The sequence below is a fragment of the Pygocentrus nattereri genome, chromosome 16, assembly GCF_015220715.1.
Source record: "Pygocentrus nattereri isolate fPygNat1 chromosome 16, fPygNat1.pri, whole genome shotgun sequence".
In the NCBI taxonomy this organism is placed as follows: Eukaryota; Metazoa; Chordata; class Actinopteri; order Characiformes; family Serrasalmidae; genus Pygocentrus; species Pygocentrus nattereri.
The window spans coordinates 23,436,808-23,454,722 of record NC_051226.1 but is presented as its reverse complement, the minus strand read 5'-3'; the positions used below and the strand labels follow the sequence as shown (position 1 = coordinate 23,454,722).

General features: G+C 38.3%; 1 protein-coding gene across 1 annotated transcript; it reads left to right on the top strand.

The window, feature by feature from the left end:
• The first annotated feature begins 5,338 nt into the window (after nt 1-5,338).
• Nucleotides 5,339-16,805, top strand: aldh3a2b (aldehyde dehydrogenase 3 family, member A2b). Its single transcript, XM_017704378.2, has 11 exons — nt 5,339-5,476; nt 6,646-6,808; nt 6,942-7,173; nt 10,540-10,625; nt 10,971-11,179; nt 11,807-11,924; nt 12,045-12,186; nt 12,915-13,081; nt 13,704-13,803; nt 14,070-14,308; nt 14,959-16,805. The coding sequence occupies exons 2-11, from the start codon at nt 6,647-6,649 to the stop codon at nt 14,974-14,976; spliced, it is 1,473 nt and encodes a 490-aa protein (XP_017559867.1). The 5' UTR covers nt 5,339-5,476; nt 6,646; the 3' UTR covers nt 14,977-16,805.
• Nucleotides 16,806-17,915: the final 1,110 nt, after the last annotated feature.

Sequence of the window (17,915 nt, the reverse complement as noted above, 5' to 3'; positions counted from 1 at the left end):
GTGTCTTAGTTTAGTCAAAAGTTATCCTATCACTCATTCATAGTGATCTTCTTTCTATCACACAATCAGACTAAGCATTTTTCTTTTGTGGGTTTCAAGATATGGACAGCTGTGGGGCTGGGATTCAAACTCACAGTTTCCACTGTGTCACATGTTACTATGCTATTTTTACAAATTAAAACAGAATTTTTTACATACAGTAATCTTACTTTCTGGAGCTTGTGACTGATGCAATGGACTTTCACCCCACCAGGAGGGTGTGAGTTTGAACCCCAGTGATGCCTTAGCTGAAAATTTCTGGGGGGATTGTCTGATGGAAAGAGTCCCAGCTAGTGAGGAAATTGAGTAAAAGCCATACTTTCTATATTATTTGCATAACTGAGATGAACAGCTAAAATGAGAGTCAGGAAAATATTTGACTGAACTGAGAAGTCTGATTTGGGTTATCTCTGGTGTCCTCAGGTTGTGTTAACTCTAGGAAAGTAGTATAATCAGTTACCTTAAGTTACTAATTCATTTTGAATTGACTTTTATTTTTAACAGTGTAATTTCATCATTAATTAACAGGTTTTGCCTGGCATTCTTACTGCCGGACTTTTTACAAGTTGTCTGCATTTCTTTTTTTACAGTGAACTGCAATAAGACTTCAAAGCTCTAATTGAATCTAAAATTGAATCTAAAATTACACAGTTCTCACCTTTACCCCCAAATCTACTCAACCAGCCACCAAACACGCAACGTCCAGTGTTCACTTTATTAGTTTTGCATCGGAGCTACAAGGCTAATGTAGCAAAGAAGTAATGGAAGCTTATAATGTCTCAGTTATCATTGTGCAAACTGCTTGCCTGGCTTCAAGCCATGTTGAGTTGGCATCTCAAACAGACTTTAAGTTAAACTTTTCAATTTAGTCAAGTATTATCCCAACTTTCATTTTTAGTTGTTTATCTCAGTTACATAAACAATGTAGAAAGTATGGCTTTTACTCAATTTCTCCACTAGCTGGGACTTTAGACTTTATTAACAACAAATAAAAGCTTGGAGAATGAATAAATACCATTATTGTTATATTGACATATTAGGTAGGATAACTGAGACCAGACCAGTCAAAACAAGAAGCCCAAGCCCTCCAATTTGGCAAACAACAGTATTTCATGATCAAGAAAACAAACAGACCCAGATCAATGTCTAACAAGGCAAGGCTGAAAGCCAACAATAAGCCTACACCATAAGCTAACAGTCCAGAACAAAGGACTGTGGCTTGTCTGTTATTCAAATGCATAAATAGTTCAAAAGTGCTGCCATAGTAAAATATCTGGGGTAGTAGTAGACATGCTAGAATTTTATCACCCTCCACACATCAGCACAACACCAGCTCACGACACCTGCAGATGCTCCCTGAAGTTTCTCTTGTAGTGCATTCACAAAAGAGATAGGTCAGAGTACAAGAGGCCGGTGGAGGACTTATGGTGCAGGGAAAATCCAAAGCATTTTAACATCAGTAATACAAAAGATCTGGTGACTCTACCATTCAGATGTGAAGGGGATTTACAACCCCAATTCCAATGAAGTTGGGACGTTGTGTAAAACATAAACAGAAATAAAAACAGAATATGATGATTTGCAAATCCTTTTCAACCTATATTCAATTGAATACACTAAAAAGACAAGATATTTATTGTTCAAACAGATCAACTTTATTGTTTTTGCAAATATTCACTCATTTTGAATTTGATGCCTGCAACACGCTCCAAAGAAGTTGGGACAGTGCTCAAAAAAATGCTCAAAAAACACCTGTTTGGAACATTCCACAGGTGAACAGGTTCATTGGAAACAGGTGAGTGTCATGATTGGGTTTAAAGGGAGCATTCCTGAAAGGCTCAGTCATTCACAAGCAAGGATGTGAACAACTGCATGAGCAAATAGTCAGTTTAAGAACAACAGTTTAAGAACAATGTTTCTCAACATGCAATTGCAAGGAATTTAGGGATTTCATCATCTACAGTCCATAATATCATCAAAAGATTCAGAGAATCTGGAGAAATCTCTGCAAGTAAGCGGCAAGGCAGAAAACCATTGATCCCTCAGGCGGCACTGCATTAAAAACTGACATCATTCTGTAACGGATATCACCACATGGGCTCAGGAACACTTCAGAAAACTATTGTCAGTGAACACAGTTCGCTGCTCCATCTACAAGTGCAAGTTAAAACTCTGCCATGTAAAGCGAAAGCCACATATCAACAACACCCAGAAACACTGCCGGCTTCTCTGGGCCCGAGCTCATCTAAGATGGACTGACGCAAAGTGCAAAAGTGTCCTGTGGTCTGACGCGTCCACATTTCAAATGGTTTTTCAAAATCATGGACGTCGTGTCCTCCAGGCCAAAGAGGGAAAGCACTGTCCGGATTGTTATCAGCGCAAAGTTCAAAAGCCAGCATCTCTGATGGTATGGGGGTGTGTTAGTGCCCATGGCATGGGTAACTTGCACATCTGTGAAGCCACCATTAATGCTGAAAGGTACATACAGGTTTTGGAGCAACATATGCTGCCATCCAAGCAACGTCTTTTTCAGGGGTGTCCCTGCTTATTTCAGCAAGACAATGCCAAGCCACATTCTGCACATGTTACAACAGCATGGCTTCGTAGTAAAAGAGTGCAGGTACTAGACTGGCCTGCCTGCAGTCCAGACCTGTCTCCTATTGAAAATGCGTGGCGCATTATGAAGCGCAAAATACGACAACGGAGACCCCGGACTGTTGAGCAGCTGAAGTTGTACATCAAGCAAGAATGGGAAAGAATTCCACCTACAGAGCTTCAACAATTAGTGTCCTCAGTTCTCAAACGCTTACTGAGTGTTGTTAAAAGGAAGGGTGATGTAACACAGTGGTAAACATGCCCCTGTCCCAACTTCTTTGGAACATGTTGCTGGCATCAAATTCAAAATGAGTGAATATTTGCAAAAAACAATAAAGTTTATCCATTTGAACATTAAATATCTTGTCTTTGTAGTGTATTCAACTGAATATAGGTTGAAAAGGATTTGCAAATCATGGTATTCTGTTTTTATTTATGTTTTACACAACATCCCAACTTCATTGGAATTGGAGTTGTAGTTTAACTAATATCAGACTGGACTGCAGATAACAGCATGCGATGTACAGGAAAGGCCAGAAAACGTTCCTCTTTCTACAGAACCTCTGGTTTTTCAATGTGTGCAGAAGGTTGAAGGTTGTTGAGGTTGTAGCAGTCTTTGTTCTGCAGTGGTCTGCTGATTGAGCAACACCTCTACAGGAGATGACAAATGTATCAATAGGCTAACCAGCAAAGCCATCACAGGACCACCTCTGGACTCACTGGGGTAATGGACCATAGGGAAGAGGACTGTAGCAAAATTGGGACATTTTGAACAGTTCTGTCCCTATCTCTTTTCCCGCATGATATGCAGGATCATGTTCAGTCAACAACTCATTCCACCAAAGTAGCTGCTAGTGTGGATCTTTTCTGGTGACTGCTATCTGCTGTTGGGCTCCACAGTCCACAGTCCACAGCAGTGCATGTTACTTGACTCCAGCTGTTAAGAACACACAATCACACAGAACTTTTCTCAAAGACAGAAATCCTTATAGACTGGTGCAAAGAGTGAATTATTACTCATTTCTCAAACAAAGGACACTAGAGGAGATGTGTAAGATCTCAATTACTGTGTGGAAGAGCCCACTGCCAAATAGGAAAGGGCCTTTCCAAAAGAAGCATTGTTGAGCCAAACTTGTTTGTGTCATTGAAGCTGTAGTAGCAGTGCTGCTCTGGCAAGTACTGTAGGATGTTAGCTGGAGTATGGGACACCCCCAAATACCAAGGAGTATTTTGCACATTGGCATACCTATTAAATGTTTTGCAGACTTAATGTCTTTACTCTAATCCACAGTACCCCATATCTTCACACTATTCAGCTGATGTTCCATCCAATCATTACAATTAGACTAGTTCTTGTATTAATAAAGTAATAACAGTAAATTACCAGCAATTGGTTTTACTTTACATCTAATATTTAAATATTCAATATTTAATATAACGGTCACACTACTCAGTGTTTTTGACTTTTAAAAATTGTGCCTTTATGTCAGTTCACACTTCTACCCTTCATTCCTATAACTACATAACAGGTGTAGCATATTAAAGATATCATCACTGATATATTACAAAATATGATTAAATAAAGGAAGAAGGCAAAATGTTCTTAACATTTAATGTAAGTGTAAAGAGATTTTATTCCAAGTAATTTTGGAGCATTTCTATTGGTCCATTCATCAAAATGGAATGAAATTAAAATTTTAAAATTTCACACAATGTAAAGGGCAGTTGCCATATTCAAATGATATAAAAAAGTACAAATAAATTTATATAGCATATTAGTTACACAGTAGTTACCAAACAATAGTCGTAATTACTGCATAATAAGCCTATAGATTAGTAACATGGGGGTGTGTTAGTGCCCTGTGTACTGTGAAGGCACCATTAATGCTGAAAGGTACATACAGGTTTTGGAGCAACATATGCTGCCATCCAAGCAACGTCTTTTTCAGGGACGTCCTGCTTATTTCAGCAAGACAATGCCAAGCCACATTCTGCACGTGTTACAACAGCGTGGCTTCGTAGTAAAAGAGTGCAGGTACTAGACTGTACAAATAAATACTAACTAATAGCATATTAGTTACACAGTAGTTACCAAACAATAGTCGTAATTACTGCATAATAAGCCTATAGATTAGTAACAGAGCAATAAACCTACAGTTTTGACTGTGACCCTCACAGTGACACTACTGCCAGACCGCTCGTGTTGTGGTGACCACTGTCAGTCTGCAGTGGCAGCTTTGTCCTGCCCAGTCCATCACAAATGAGTGACGTGCGGAAGAACCAATCAAAACGATCCGGTCCAACAAAATGGCCTTCCGTGGCCACGTCGGGAGAGCGTAGATCACTGAGGTCCAACAACTGGCGGAGGACTGAGCTTCGCGCCTCTGCCTTCACACGTGATTTAAAACTGTGCAGTAGCTCTGAACAATAAATAACAAGCATCCTTATATGTTCCTTAAAAGATTCTCTCTTTCTCTTTTCCGCTCATTTCACGTTACTGGCGACAACGTCGTTTCATATATGAATACAAAACTGACGTTTTGACAGATGTTAGCTTTTTCGGGTTTGATTCCTGTCCACGAAGATACGCATCCTATGAAATACACGTATCCCTGTGCACGTGTGGCCAGGATGTACCTAAATGCCCTAAGCTGGTGTCGTATGTACGGCCTCGGTCCATCCCTCATTCACATCTGCCCTCCCCCTCTCCGCACTGTTAACGGGACTGTAATGCAGTCTGTTTTTGGTTGCTAAGAGCATTCACCCTGAGAGGAGGGTCAGGGTCAGCATCTAGATCAGGACCAGAATCTCTCCCGAGAGCACCAGCAGGAACAGCACTGAGGTAAAGTGCAGCTCCAGCCGTTACTGTTTACTTTACAGAGGACGCGATGTAGACTGCCAGCAACTTATCTGCAGCTGAAGATGGGAAACGTTAAATCCTCCCTCTCACAGCCCCAGTCTGCCGAAATTTCCAGGCTCAAAGCGAACAGTTTTCCTGGTTATTCTCGCTACTTTTATTGTGGAGGAGATAAACAGACCCAGAGCTAACCTTAGGTACTGTCTTCCGCTTCTCTGGCTGCAGCTATTTGTCCGCTATGTCTTGCACAGCTACTAAGAGCTGCTAACCCAAACTGAGTCACATGACAGACTTCTGAACAGCGCCTTTAGCCACATTTAGTGAGTGATTGGAGAAAGCTGGAGGATTTGGACAGACTGACAGTTCGCTGCTGATTCAGAAACTCCGCCTGAGAAGCTCTGCAGCTCTCACTTCTCGGCTGGCTGTTGTGCTCAGTTGTTGCGACACGTTTGGCTTTTGCCCATGATATGACTAATCTGACAGTTGTTTTACCATTTCTAGCCTTAAACAGCAGTTTTCCCTTCGACCCTTGGCTCAGTCAGGCTAAGCAGATCCATGCTGGTGGACTACATACGCATTTCCCAGACTCTCACTGGCCAAGAGTCACCTTTCTCAACCTTCTGACTTGAATGGAGCACAAACATATTTGGACAGTGTAACCATTTAACTATTGGTGAACTGTAATGAAGTTGTTTAAATGACTATATAAACTATATTTCAAATAGAAATACTGATGGGAGGCTTTTTGCATGGAGAAAGCCTGGAGAACAATTCCATCTAGAATTCAAGTACTAAGGTTTCTGTACAGCACAGAGGAGGAACCGAAACGTGTGTTTGAATGAAAACAGTCTGAAACAAACCAGCTGCCTTTTGAAAGCATACTGGGCCAATTTGAAAATTCCAGTCTTGGAATGGTCTGATAATAATGCAACTTGGTTTGACATTGTGTTTCACATTTTTAAGTAAGGCGCAAATGTCCAAATGCGTTTTGGCGCCAGTGCAATAAACTGCACCATAGTTTGGTGCTTGTGTGAAATATTGATTTTTAGAAATCCCTCCAGAAGGCTATCTTCTCCATGTATCAGAAGAATGTAATCAGCTCAGACGTGACCAATGTAGAAGTGCAGTGAAATAAACAACCTTCTCTTTCACAGGATGTCTCGAGAGCAGAAGGCCGTGGAGCGTGCCAGGAAGGCCTTTGCAACAGGCCGCACCAAATCGCTGGAGTACCGCATCAATCAACTGAAGAGTCTGCAGCGCCTCATCGAGGAGAGGCAGAAGGAAATAGCAGATGCTCTCAAGAAGGACCTCAGTAGGGTAGGATGCTCCTGAATGTTGTTTACAAGAATGTAACTAAGAAGTGTAGAGAAGTGTGCACAGTATCAGTTAAATGTATAAGATTCTCATATGTCTTTGCGCTGATGATCACTGTGGGTTCCTCCGTTGGCAGAGTGAGGTTGGCACCTCGCTTTATGAAACCGTGGGTCTGGAAGGAGAGATCCAACAGGTCATAAGGAATCTGGCAAAGTGGGCTGCCCCTCGGCCTGCAGCTAAAAACCTGTTGACCCTTTCGGATCAGGTGTACATTCAGCCACAGCCTCTGGGAGTGATCCTCATTATTGGAGCCTGGAACTACCCCTGGGCTGTCACCATCCAGCCCCTGATAGGAGCCATTGCAGCAGGTGCACTATTTTCTTATGGCAGTGCTAGTTTTGCATAGTGTGTAAACCTGAGAAGATGCTAGGGGCAGCCAGACATGAGAAAAAGTACAGAGCTCTCTAAAATACAAAATACACTGTGTATTTTTAAAAATGATTAGATGCTGGGATGTGTAATTGGCTTTCCAAGCAGCACTGTGAGTGTTTTCGTTCCTGCTTTGTCTGATATCTCTATTAGAATGCCATTTATTAGTGGCCACCCTTTGCAAACACAAACTATTTCGCTGTGCCAGCATTCGTGTCATACATAATATATGTTTATTCAACTTCTGTGCAACATTACAAAGAGTAAGGATGAAAAATACTAAGAAAGAAGTAACATTGCAGTATTTACCTTTCCCTGTGTCACTGTCACTTTCCTAATATGCTTTGAAAATAACAGCTAATTACTCCAACATTTTGACTTCTTTGACAAGAAGCTATCTCCTGTATACACCATTTAGCATCAGCAATCAGTTGTAATTAAGTAATACAAAAGGTTACTGCAGCAGTTCTGCTGTAAGTTTACATCTGTTCTTTGCCATGTGGAGCTAAATATCAATCTAGTAATAGAAACGGTGTGATAAAGAGGGAATTAAAGTGGAATTCCATTGATTTTCTGAATTTATAAATTCAGATATAAATTATTAAGACATAAACAAAGATGCTTACTTCTAGAAAATCTTAGAGTCAGAATTGTTCACAGCGGTGGTGATAGGAACCAGACGTCCGAAGCAGTTAATGCCTCTAAAAGCTACAACATAACATTATTACATGAAATAGTTATGAATAATAGTCTTGATGTTGTTTTACCATAGTTTTGTGGTAAGACTTAAGACTAAAATAGATTATGTTAAATGCATTAATGGTGGAAGAGTACATGCAAGTCATTGTAAGGCAAACAGATTGAACAGATTTGCAGAAACTCAGAACACACATGTAAGTTCAGAATGTAAGTTCAGTGGATGTTTTGCGAGTAAAATCACTATATTTGTAGTAGTATGGGCATCGCGACCCCTGCTTCCTAACAACACCACTATAAAGAAATCCAAGTCAGTAAGTTCTACTTTGATGGGCCATTTCACATCAAAACAACCTGAAGAACTTTGTTTACGTGTCAATGACTGAATTTTGTAAAATTCATTCAATAAAAATAGGCAATAGGATGCAAACAATGGCAGTCAGAATGTGTTGATGTTAAAATGTTGAGTTGTAGAGAATGTAAAAATTGTAGAGAAACTTAGCAACAGCAGTTCTAGTGGGAACCAGAGGTCACAATTTCTACAACATGAATATAGCCATTTTATTTACTATCCAAAACTACCAGTAAATCTACATGTGTCTTCTCGGTTTTTGTATGTTTGTAACGAGGAGCGAGGAAATGGATGCATATAGGGAGATAAGCAAGGTTTATTTCGGGCAAATCTAGGGTTGTGGTCATGACAGTCCAGGTTCACAAAGCCAATACAGAGAGATTGGGGTTCAGACATGATGAAAGAAACACTGAATCAAATAACACCAGCAAACAATCAGAACATATCAAACAAAGACCAGCGAAAATAAAGGGAAAACACAGGGCTTAAATACATGAGGGTAAATGAGGGACAGGTGGAAACACAGGTGGAGACAGTCAGGGGTAAAGTCATGAAACAAGAGGGCAGGACTGGAAACCAAAACAAAAGCACACGGACAAGACTGGGAAGTAAACACAAAAGGAGCACATGGAGGAGTGGGAGGAGCCAAGCGTGACAAAGTTGTGCTGATAATTGTAAAATAATGATAAATCTAAATTGATATGTTTAGAAAATACATGCTAGACTAAATGATTATCTCTAAACTCTTAAAAAAATCTCAGCCACTAGCCAACAGAGTAGCTTTTAGAGGGATTAAAGGAAAAGGAATTATAAGGAACAGTCTATTGTGTAGCCCTTACAAGCAAATAGTCTTCACTGGTAGGCATGGTGAAATGTGAAGTAGTGTTTGCTATTAAAAGCCCAAAACCCCATAATTACTGATGACAATTATAATCAGTCCGAGCCTAAAAGAGACTAGAGAGAGGTTAGCATGATATTTCACCTCTAATACACTGAGAAACAAAAGTAAATTGGTTGGGAAGGTTTTTTGATTCTGTGTGGTACTGCACTTTGTCCCAAGCCTGCAAGAAAGCTATGTGCAAATAGATAATAGCATACGGTAGATTCCCTCCCCAACTGTTATCACAAACCTTGCTTAGTAATCTCTGTATGTATGCTAAGGTGCACAGTGATATTGGCTTTAAGCCTTTTTCAGTTCATCTGTCGGTCTATCTGAGATTAATCTAAGATGGACTTCCACTGACTAGCCTACAGCTTCTATATTATTCATGGTTGTTTAATGGCCCTTAAAGAATGGCTTAAAGAATGGCTTAAAGAATTAAAGAATGGGTTTTAGTGCCTTACATTAGCATCTGTAAGCTGGACGGGCTTTGCATAAATGATTATAATGCATAAGCAATTTGCCTTACCTTGAACACTTGTACTGTGACACAATCAGCACTTAAAGGTAGTGCCTTTTATAAGTGAGAGGTCGTCTCTCTGTTCATATCAGTAAGCACTCCTTACCCTGTAATTATCCTATCAAGTAGTTCAAAGCCAACTCAATATTCTATGGCACTAAAGTTTTAGTGCAAACCTGAAACAGCTTTAAAGCAAGAGTTCACCTAAAAATCAATTGTACACTACTTTCCCTCTTACCCCAAATGTAGTTAATCAAATAAGACATGTTTGGCATCTGATATTTGTTTCTTCAGTTTTTAAGCTATGAGGCTTATGTGTCTAACACGTAGCTTGCAGTCACCAAATTAGTCTCATGGGGTCAGATGTGGTCTCGTAATCTCGTAACCTCCAAATTACATTAGTCTGTACTTTTAACACCCGCTGTACGATCTAATACCACAAGCACAATAAGCTAGTCAGTGAATTACTAACTTGCAGAACTGTTTTCCCTTGAAAATGGTGTTAATTTAACCCCGTGTAATGTGTTCATCTGCTGTACATGTGGGAGCATTTTTCATAACCATTTCATGTAGAAACTTTTGGTGAGAGCTTTTGGAGACATTAAATTCTTCAGACATCTTGTTCCTAACACATCTACTGTTTTCTGCAGAAAGTTTGAGAAAGCTGTGGAATTCCCCTTTTAATTGGACTTTTTAGTTGGAATTTATCAACCATATTAACTTATGTTACATCCAGTGGCTAATGACATCCGTCATCACAATTTTGAGCTCCCCTTTCATGAAGTTTTGCATTGGTTTAAATATTTCACACTCAGCTTTGTTATATGTTTAAATTTATTGTATTTAATTGTTCACAGGTAATGCTGCTGTTATTAAACCTTCTGAAGTGTCTGTTCACACTTCAAAAGTGATGGAGGAACTCCTGCCATTGTACATCGACAAGGTTAGTTATCATTTATCACTGGAGAAGTGTTACTCTCTTTTGTGAAAAACTAGAGGTTGAACCATTTGGAATTCTTCATCTTATCATGACAATCAATTTTGACCTTTTATTAGTAGCTCAAACGATTAAGAGTCAATCCAGCAGAGAAACTCCTTTTGGCATTTGATTGCTGTTTTGTCATGGTTATCCAGACAGGCCTAAGGAACTCCAAGAAGCAATAAGCTTAAAAATATAGCTAAAATAAAAGTTGCTGGAACTACCACTAATAGTTATCTTCAACTGGGTTAAGTTGCCTGTGTCAGTGCAAAGCACTGAGCATTATGTTTGATTCTGTATTTATTTCAGGAGATGTACCCTGTTGTTACTGGTGGAGTTTCAGAGACTCAGGAGCTCCTGAAGCAGCGTTTTGATCACATATTCTACACTGGCAACTGTGCGGTCGGCAAGTTGATCATGGAGGCAGCCTCTAAATACTTAACCCCTGTTACTTTGGAGCTGGGTGGAAAGAGCCCTTGTTACATCGATAAAAACTGTGATCTTACCATTGCCTGCCGGTGAGTCCCTTCAGACCAGGAGGATCAAATGACCAGATCTAAGACCTTCCATGCACTGTTATACTCCTAGTAAACGACAAGGGGTGTAACAGTGCATTATGACGTTGTGGCAGCGTGCATCATGAATGTGTAATGAGACATTCTACTAATTATCCCATTAAATGCCATTGTTTTGTGTCAGCAACAAAACTTGCAAACGACCAGCACTCCTCCTGCCTCCCAGCTGTAGCATCACAACAACGTGATTACAGTCATATGCAAAAATATGAACACCCAGATTAAATTGGATGTTTTGAGGATTTTGTAAGTAAAAATTATGTACCTGTCCGCTAAAGGAATTAAACCAAAATATGGTATTTTTTTGCAAATGTAGTTCAGAATTTCTGTTTATTTACCCATCCATATAACATACTTTAACCAGGGGTGCCCAGACCTTTGCATATGACTTTACTTGTAGTCATTTGACATTGACAAGTAGTTATTGTAACACATTTACAGCTGAATTCTGACTTGGAATATTTTTGCAGTTTGATATAAATACATCCTTTGTAGGTTGTATAATTTGTGATCTAAAAAGAAATACAAAAACTAGTAAATAAAGTGAATGACATTTCTCTTACACTGCAGGCGTATTGCTTGGGGAAAGTACTCAAACTGTGGTCAGACTTGCATCGCCCCAGACTACGTCCTCTGCGACCCCAGCATCCAAGATAGAGTTATTGAAGAGATCAGAAAATGTGTGAAGGTAATGTTGACTTCAACTCCACAGCAATGCATTGAGTCACTCGACTTGTCAGCTGATTGGAGTTTTGAAACGATTTAAGCGAATATCCTCTTCATTTTGGTGGATTTAATTTTCTTCCAGGAATTCTACACAGATGATCCCAAAAGCTGCCCAGACTATGGGCGCATCATCAACCAGCGCCACTTCAAGAGAGTGATGGCACTGCTGCAGGACAGCACCTTGGCTGTAGGAGGAGAAAATGATGAATCACAGTGCTACATTGGTAAGTGTATTTAGCTGTAATGCTAGCACATTGTAGACTTAGACTTAGTACACTGAGGCTTTTGTATCTATATGTTTAACCCAAAGCCCAAAGTTCCTACTGTCATTTTGCTGTACCTTTAAAATGTAATAATGTAATGACATATGTAATGACGTAGCTATGCAGTTGATTACATTTATATTCATTCTGCATTCAAGTTGGCAAGACAATCACTTTTCATCAAATTCAATTAATAATTTACAATAATTATATAATATATATAATATATTGCACAATATCATATTCATATAATTTTATAATTTATTCTTTATAATTTATGTATAATAATTAGAATCTTCATAGAACATTCATAGAACATTCCCTTCCTTTGAAGGGAAATTAATGTAAAAAGATTTTTTTCTGAGTCATTTATATTGATCCATTATCATGAAATTTTAACACAATGTAAAGGTATAAGTATGTATTTTCAAACTATGCAAAAATGAAAAACAACAAAAGTGGAAATACAATGTTTTTTTTACAACAGTTACTGGCAGTGATAACAGGGATTTCTACAGTTTACTTGGAATGTCAATTAGTCTTAATTAATAAGTAAATAATTGTGGTATAATGGTAGAAATACTCAGAGTTTTTGTTTTAAGTGTAGTAAATTAGTTATATTTTGTGTCAGATGTACACTGTAGGTCCTAACTGAACAACGCTGATTGTAATGTGTTTTTGCCACACAGCCCCCACGGTCCTCAAGGATGTAAAGCCAGAGGCGAAAGTGATGCAAGAGGAAATCTTCGGGCCTCTGCTGCCCATCATCAATGTCAGCAGTGTGGACGAAGCCATCAAATTCATCAATGAAAGAGAGAAACCCCTGGCCCTCTACATCTTCACTTCAGACAACAAGGTAAAATCTTCCTTTACCATCAAGTGAAACACCAAAGACTAACACATTGGCACAGATTCTGGGAATAACTTTCCATTGAATATCCTAGTGCACAGAAAGATCCCTGGATTTAGGGCCATGTTTTCTTTTTAAATTTCATAGAATGTACTACAAATACATTGAACTCTTAGACATTTAGTGTTACTAGTGTCATTTTGCCCTACTATTCAAATGTAATTATTTCATTACAAATCAAAAGCGTGGTATAATTTGAAAGCTTGCAATTTGCATTTTCAACAGAATTCTGAGAAATAATTTATCACTTAAATTCCCAGTTTTGTTACATTGTAAGTCTTAGAATTCAGTAATTGCATGAAAACAATGCAAATTGGCTGAGTTATTATTGAGTTTTATAAGTGAGGAATGAAAGCCTGGTAGTTTGAGATGTTCAGGTAAATTACACAATACTTTTATTAATGCTGTTGATAACTGCCACTTAAGGTTTTAAAGCTTAAACACTCCATTTAAATGCCTTAACAAATTTACAGTTCCTAATTGTGGCTTTATATTAGTGTATAACATAGGTGGATCAGTCTGTAGTCATTATTGATTTTAAAACTGAGCATTTCCTTTCCTGGTTTAGCTGATCCAACGTATGATCTCAGAGACTTCCAGTGGTGGGGTATTGGCCAATGACTGCCTGGTCCACTACTCAGTCAGCTCTCTGCCTTTTGGTGGTGTTGGTGAGTAAAAGCCCCATAAACTTCAAATCACTTACAATTACACCAAACCTCAATGCAGGTTATCCACGATATATAATTCTAACTACTAAACATACTTTATGGCTATACTTTATAAACGTTCACTACACATGAAAAGTAGGCGTGATTCGGCCTGTTGCCAGAGAATAGTTAATGACATGAGCTGTGTTTTTATGTCTGTGTTATTTTTCTGTGATGTTCCTGCTGGTGCTTAGCATTAAAGCATATGTTTGTGGCTCCCCCTGCAGGCAACAGTGGGATGGGCAGCTACCATGGAAAGTTCAGCTTTGACCATCTGAGTCACCTGAAAGGCTGCCTAATCAAGCAGCTGAAAATGGAGGGGGCAAACCAGATGCGCTACGCTCCACACACGGCCAAGAAGTTAAGCTGGGCTCGCTTCTTCATGCTCAAAGAGGCTCAGCTGAGCAAGCTAGGCCGCTTGGCTCTACTGGGCATGCTGGCTGTCATTGCTGCAGTTATAATACAGGTAAAAAGATTTACCTACTAGGAGAAAATCACTGACCTCAGAATAAGTTGTTCTGTAGAAAATGCATCATAAAATCTCCACAATTTGATGATTCAGTTACAAAAAAAAAATCTTTTGTTTAAAATTTATACAGTAATGTAAAAACAGGAAAATAAAAACAGTGTACTATTTTTTTATTTTGGCAAAAACATCTGTGTTTTTTATATTATTATAACCAGTTATAATCAATTCTAACATCCCAAAATCAATTGTGATTAATTCTAATATTCCACGATCAGTATAATATATACACAATATAATCAGATCTTAGATTGCAAAATCATGTATAATCAGTTCTAACAATCCCAAATAAAGTTTAATCAATTTTAAGATTACAAAGTCAAACAATCAGTTTCCAAAGAATTCATAATTAATTCCAACATTCCAAAATCAATACAAATTGCCACCGTAATGATTTGTGTATACATTTTTATAACCATTAATACCTGATGTTTGATAATAAACATATTGTAATGCTGTTGATATGATTTCATGATTTTATGCACCATTGAAGCTTCTGTAAAAGACTCTATGATCTTCTTGAATATGTAAACAAAAGTATTGAGGCTTATAGATGTGTGATGACTGAAACACTGATATCTTCTTTACAGGGATACTTTGCTGACTAAGGAAAGTCCCAGTTTACACCAGAGTTTGAGGAAAACAGGATTTTGGTCACATAGTGGTCTGTATCCCTGCTTAAGTGCTGCTCCACTCCCCTGCCTTAATCTGAAAGGGTCTTGAACCCAGCCATTGTAAATCATTTCTCATAACAATGCTGCATCTAATGAAGGCTAAATTAGCTTCATACTAATTGATAACAGTTTCCTAATGTGATGTTTGTTAATAGTCATAGCACTTTACTCTGTGATTAATTTGCTATATCTATTAGCTCTGACTGAAGTACATTTATTTTTCCTGTTTTCAAAAAGAAATACTTTTTTAATGAAGGAAGAGAAACATTTCACAATGATTTAGTACTATTATTGCACCATACTATCTATCTCAGTATATCTTGCTATATCTCACTTTAGTAATGATTATAACATCATTTTTTGGTTAAAAATGCACATTTCAAGAAGGTTTTTTGAGAGTATGCTCAAACAAGGGTCAGAAACACTGACATTCTGCTGCTTGCAGTGCAGGGAGATAATTGTAGATTGGGTTCAGAATACTTTATATGAATTATGTGCTGATTGTTAGTTGAAAATATTCTAGAAATTGAAATGTTGAAAGAATGCAATTACATAACTTCAAAACAGAGATGAGTTTTTCCGAAAGCAGATGGTTAAAGCACTTGCACATTTTGGTGTTTCTCTCTGATGACTGAGTGAGTTTCTCAGCTAATTATAAGCCCTCAGTAAGATTTAAGTGAGTCTTTAAATGAATTAGTTGCAATAAATCAGTGGAAACTCTAAATTGTGCAGTGCTGTAGTCTTCATCTGCAGCTGCTGAAAGGGATGTCCTGATCTGAGCTGAAAGACTGTTATCAAAGCCAATCAACAATATTGGCTGTATCAATATAAATCACAATTGGCTGTATTAATATGGATCGGTATGGGCTGTATTAATATGGATCGGTATTGGCTGTATTAATATGGATTGATATGGGCTGTATTAATATGGATTGGTATTGGCTGTATTAATATGGATCGGTATTGGCTGTATTAATATGGACCGGTATTGGCTGTATTAATATGGATTGATATGGGCTGTATTAATATGGATCGGTATTGGCTGTATTAATATGGATCGGTATTGGCTGTATTAATATGGATTGATATGGGCTGTATTAATATGGATCGGTATTGGCTGTATTAATATGGATTGCTGTTGGTTATATTAATATGGATCGCTATTGGTTAAAGCTGTTTTACACCATTGCGCACTGTTAACACCATTGTTGTATAAGAGATATAAACTGACTTTATCCACAGCATATGACAGTGAGGTATTTGAGGTTTGAAATTTGAAGAATGTGGCTATTACACACTTAGCATAGATATTAGAGCAACTTGAAATATGAAGGTGGCTTATTTACAGCACTATAAAATGTATGAAATTATCACATCTTTTACTGCAGCATTTTAAAGTGGTGATCTAGCATATCTTACCTAATGCATATGAAATGTGCACTGTGTTGCTGTTATATACAAAAATACAAAGATCAGATCAAACTCTATAACAAAAAATGCTTAACACTGAAGGACACAGATTGAGGCGAAAGAACTGAACATCCCTAGTAAAGTTTATGTAGTAGAGTGCAGATGTAATGCTTATTGCTTTGGATTGCTGCTTACCGATGTAGCAGACTTATTAAGCATTTCGTTCACAATATTGATTGTTCTTACATTTCAACTTTTGTTAATTCAGTTGGATTAATGATTTGAATTAAAAAGTGAATTTTATGAAGTCATGAAAACATTTTATCTGTAAAATAAACACATTTTTAAAGAGATATAGTTTTTTGATTCGTTTTTGGTCTTGTGTTGAATTGTGCATGTAAAATCATGGTTTAGTTAAGCGTTTATGTGATGAAATTTGCTCCGTGTGTGCTTTCTAAAAAGCATTCTTTTGGCAAAGTTTCAGCACTGCTAATACAACCAACATGTTATTATGATGAGTGATGCTTCATTGTTATGTTTAACCCCTAAAGTTCTCAGATTTGGTCTGTTCTGAGGCTTATTATTTTAAGGAAAACAGTTCAAACTGACTGGTTTGTTGTTGAGTTATGAGTGAGGAGTGGAAGCCTGACCATTTAAACAATAAAAGAAAATATGCACTATATGTTATGAACACGGTGGCGTGGTGGGTAGCACTGTCGCCTCACAGCAAGGAGGGCCTGGATTTGATTCCCCGGCTGGGCGACTGGGGTCCTCTATATGAAGTTTGCATGTTCTCCCCGTGTCTGCGTGGGTTTCCACTGGGTTCTCCGGTTTCCTCCCACAGTCCAAAGACATGCAGTCAGGCCAATTGGACATGTTACATTGCCCCTCGGTGTGAGTGTGTGAGTGACTGTCTGTGTCTGTCTGTCTGAATTGTGATGGACTGGCGGCCTGTCCAGGGTGTATCCTGCCTTCCGCCCGATGACAGCTAAGATAGGCTCCAGCAAAGCCCTCTCCCACCCCCCCCGCGACCCTGAAAGAGAAGCGGCTTAGAAAATGTGTGTGTGTGTGTGTGTGTGTGTGTGTGTGTATGTTATGAACATTTCACTGTTATATGCAATGTTCAGTCTTCTCACTTCAGCTGAAGTTCTATGCAAAAAAGTGACAAAATAAGTTAATAATCTTCTGCAGAGAACACACTTTTGGCTTATTTTGGCACATTTTAATACACAATTACTGTTTATTTATGGAATTTAACATATTGTGGAAAAAAACAAACATGAAATGTGGCCTCTGCAAAAGTTATGGCACATTTTATATTTTTATGGCAAATAAATAGACGCTCTGCAGAAAAATACCATATATACATATATACGTTCTGTGTAAAGAATGTGTTAACTTATTTCAAAATCAACCAAACATGTAATTTGACCAGGGGCGCTCAAACTGTTGCAGAAAAAAAT

Excerpts from the sequence above, each read along its gene's own strand:
- aldh3a2b (XM_017704378.2), top strand. The coding sequence starts at position 6,647 with ATGTCTCGAGAGCAGAAGGCCGTGGAGCGTGCCAGGAAGGCCTTTGCA. Across the intron at positions 11,180-11,806 it reads GATCTTACCATTGCCTGCCG|GCGTATTGCTTGGGGAAAGT; the intron begins GTGAGTCCCTTC and ends CTTACACTGCAG. Across the intron at positions 13,804-14,069 it reads TCTGCCTTTTGGTGGTGTTG|GCAACAGTGGGATGGGCAGC; the intron begins GTGAGTAAAAGC and ends CTCCCCCTGCAG.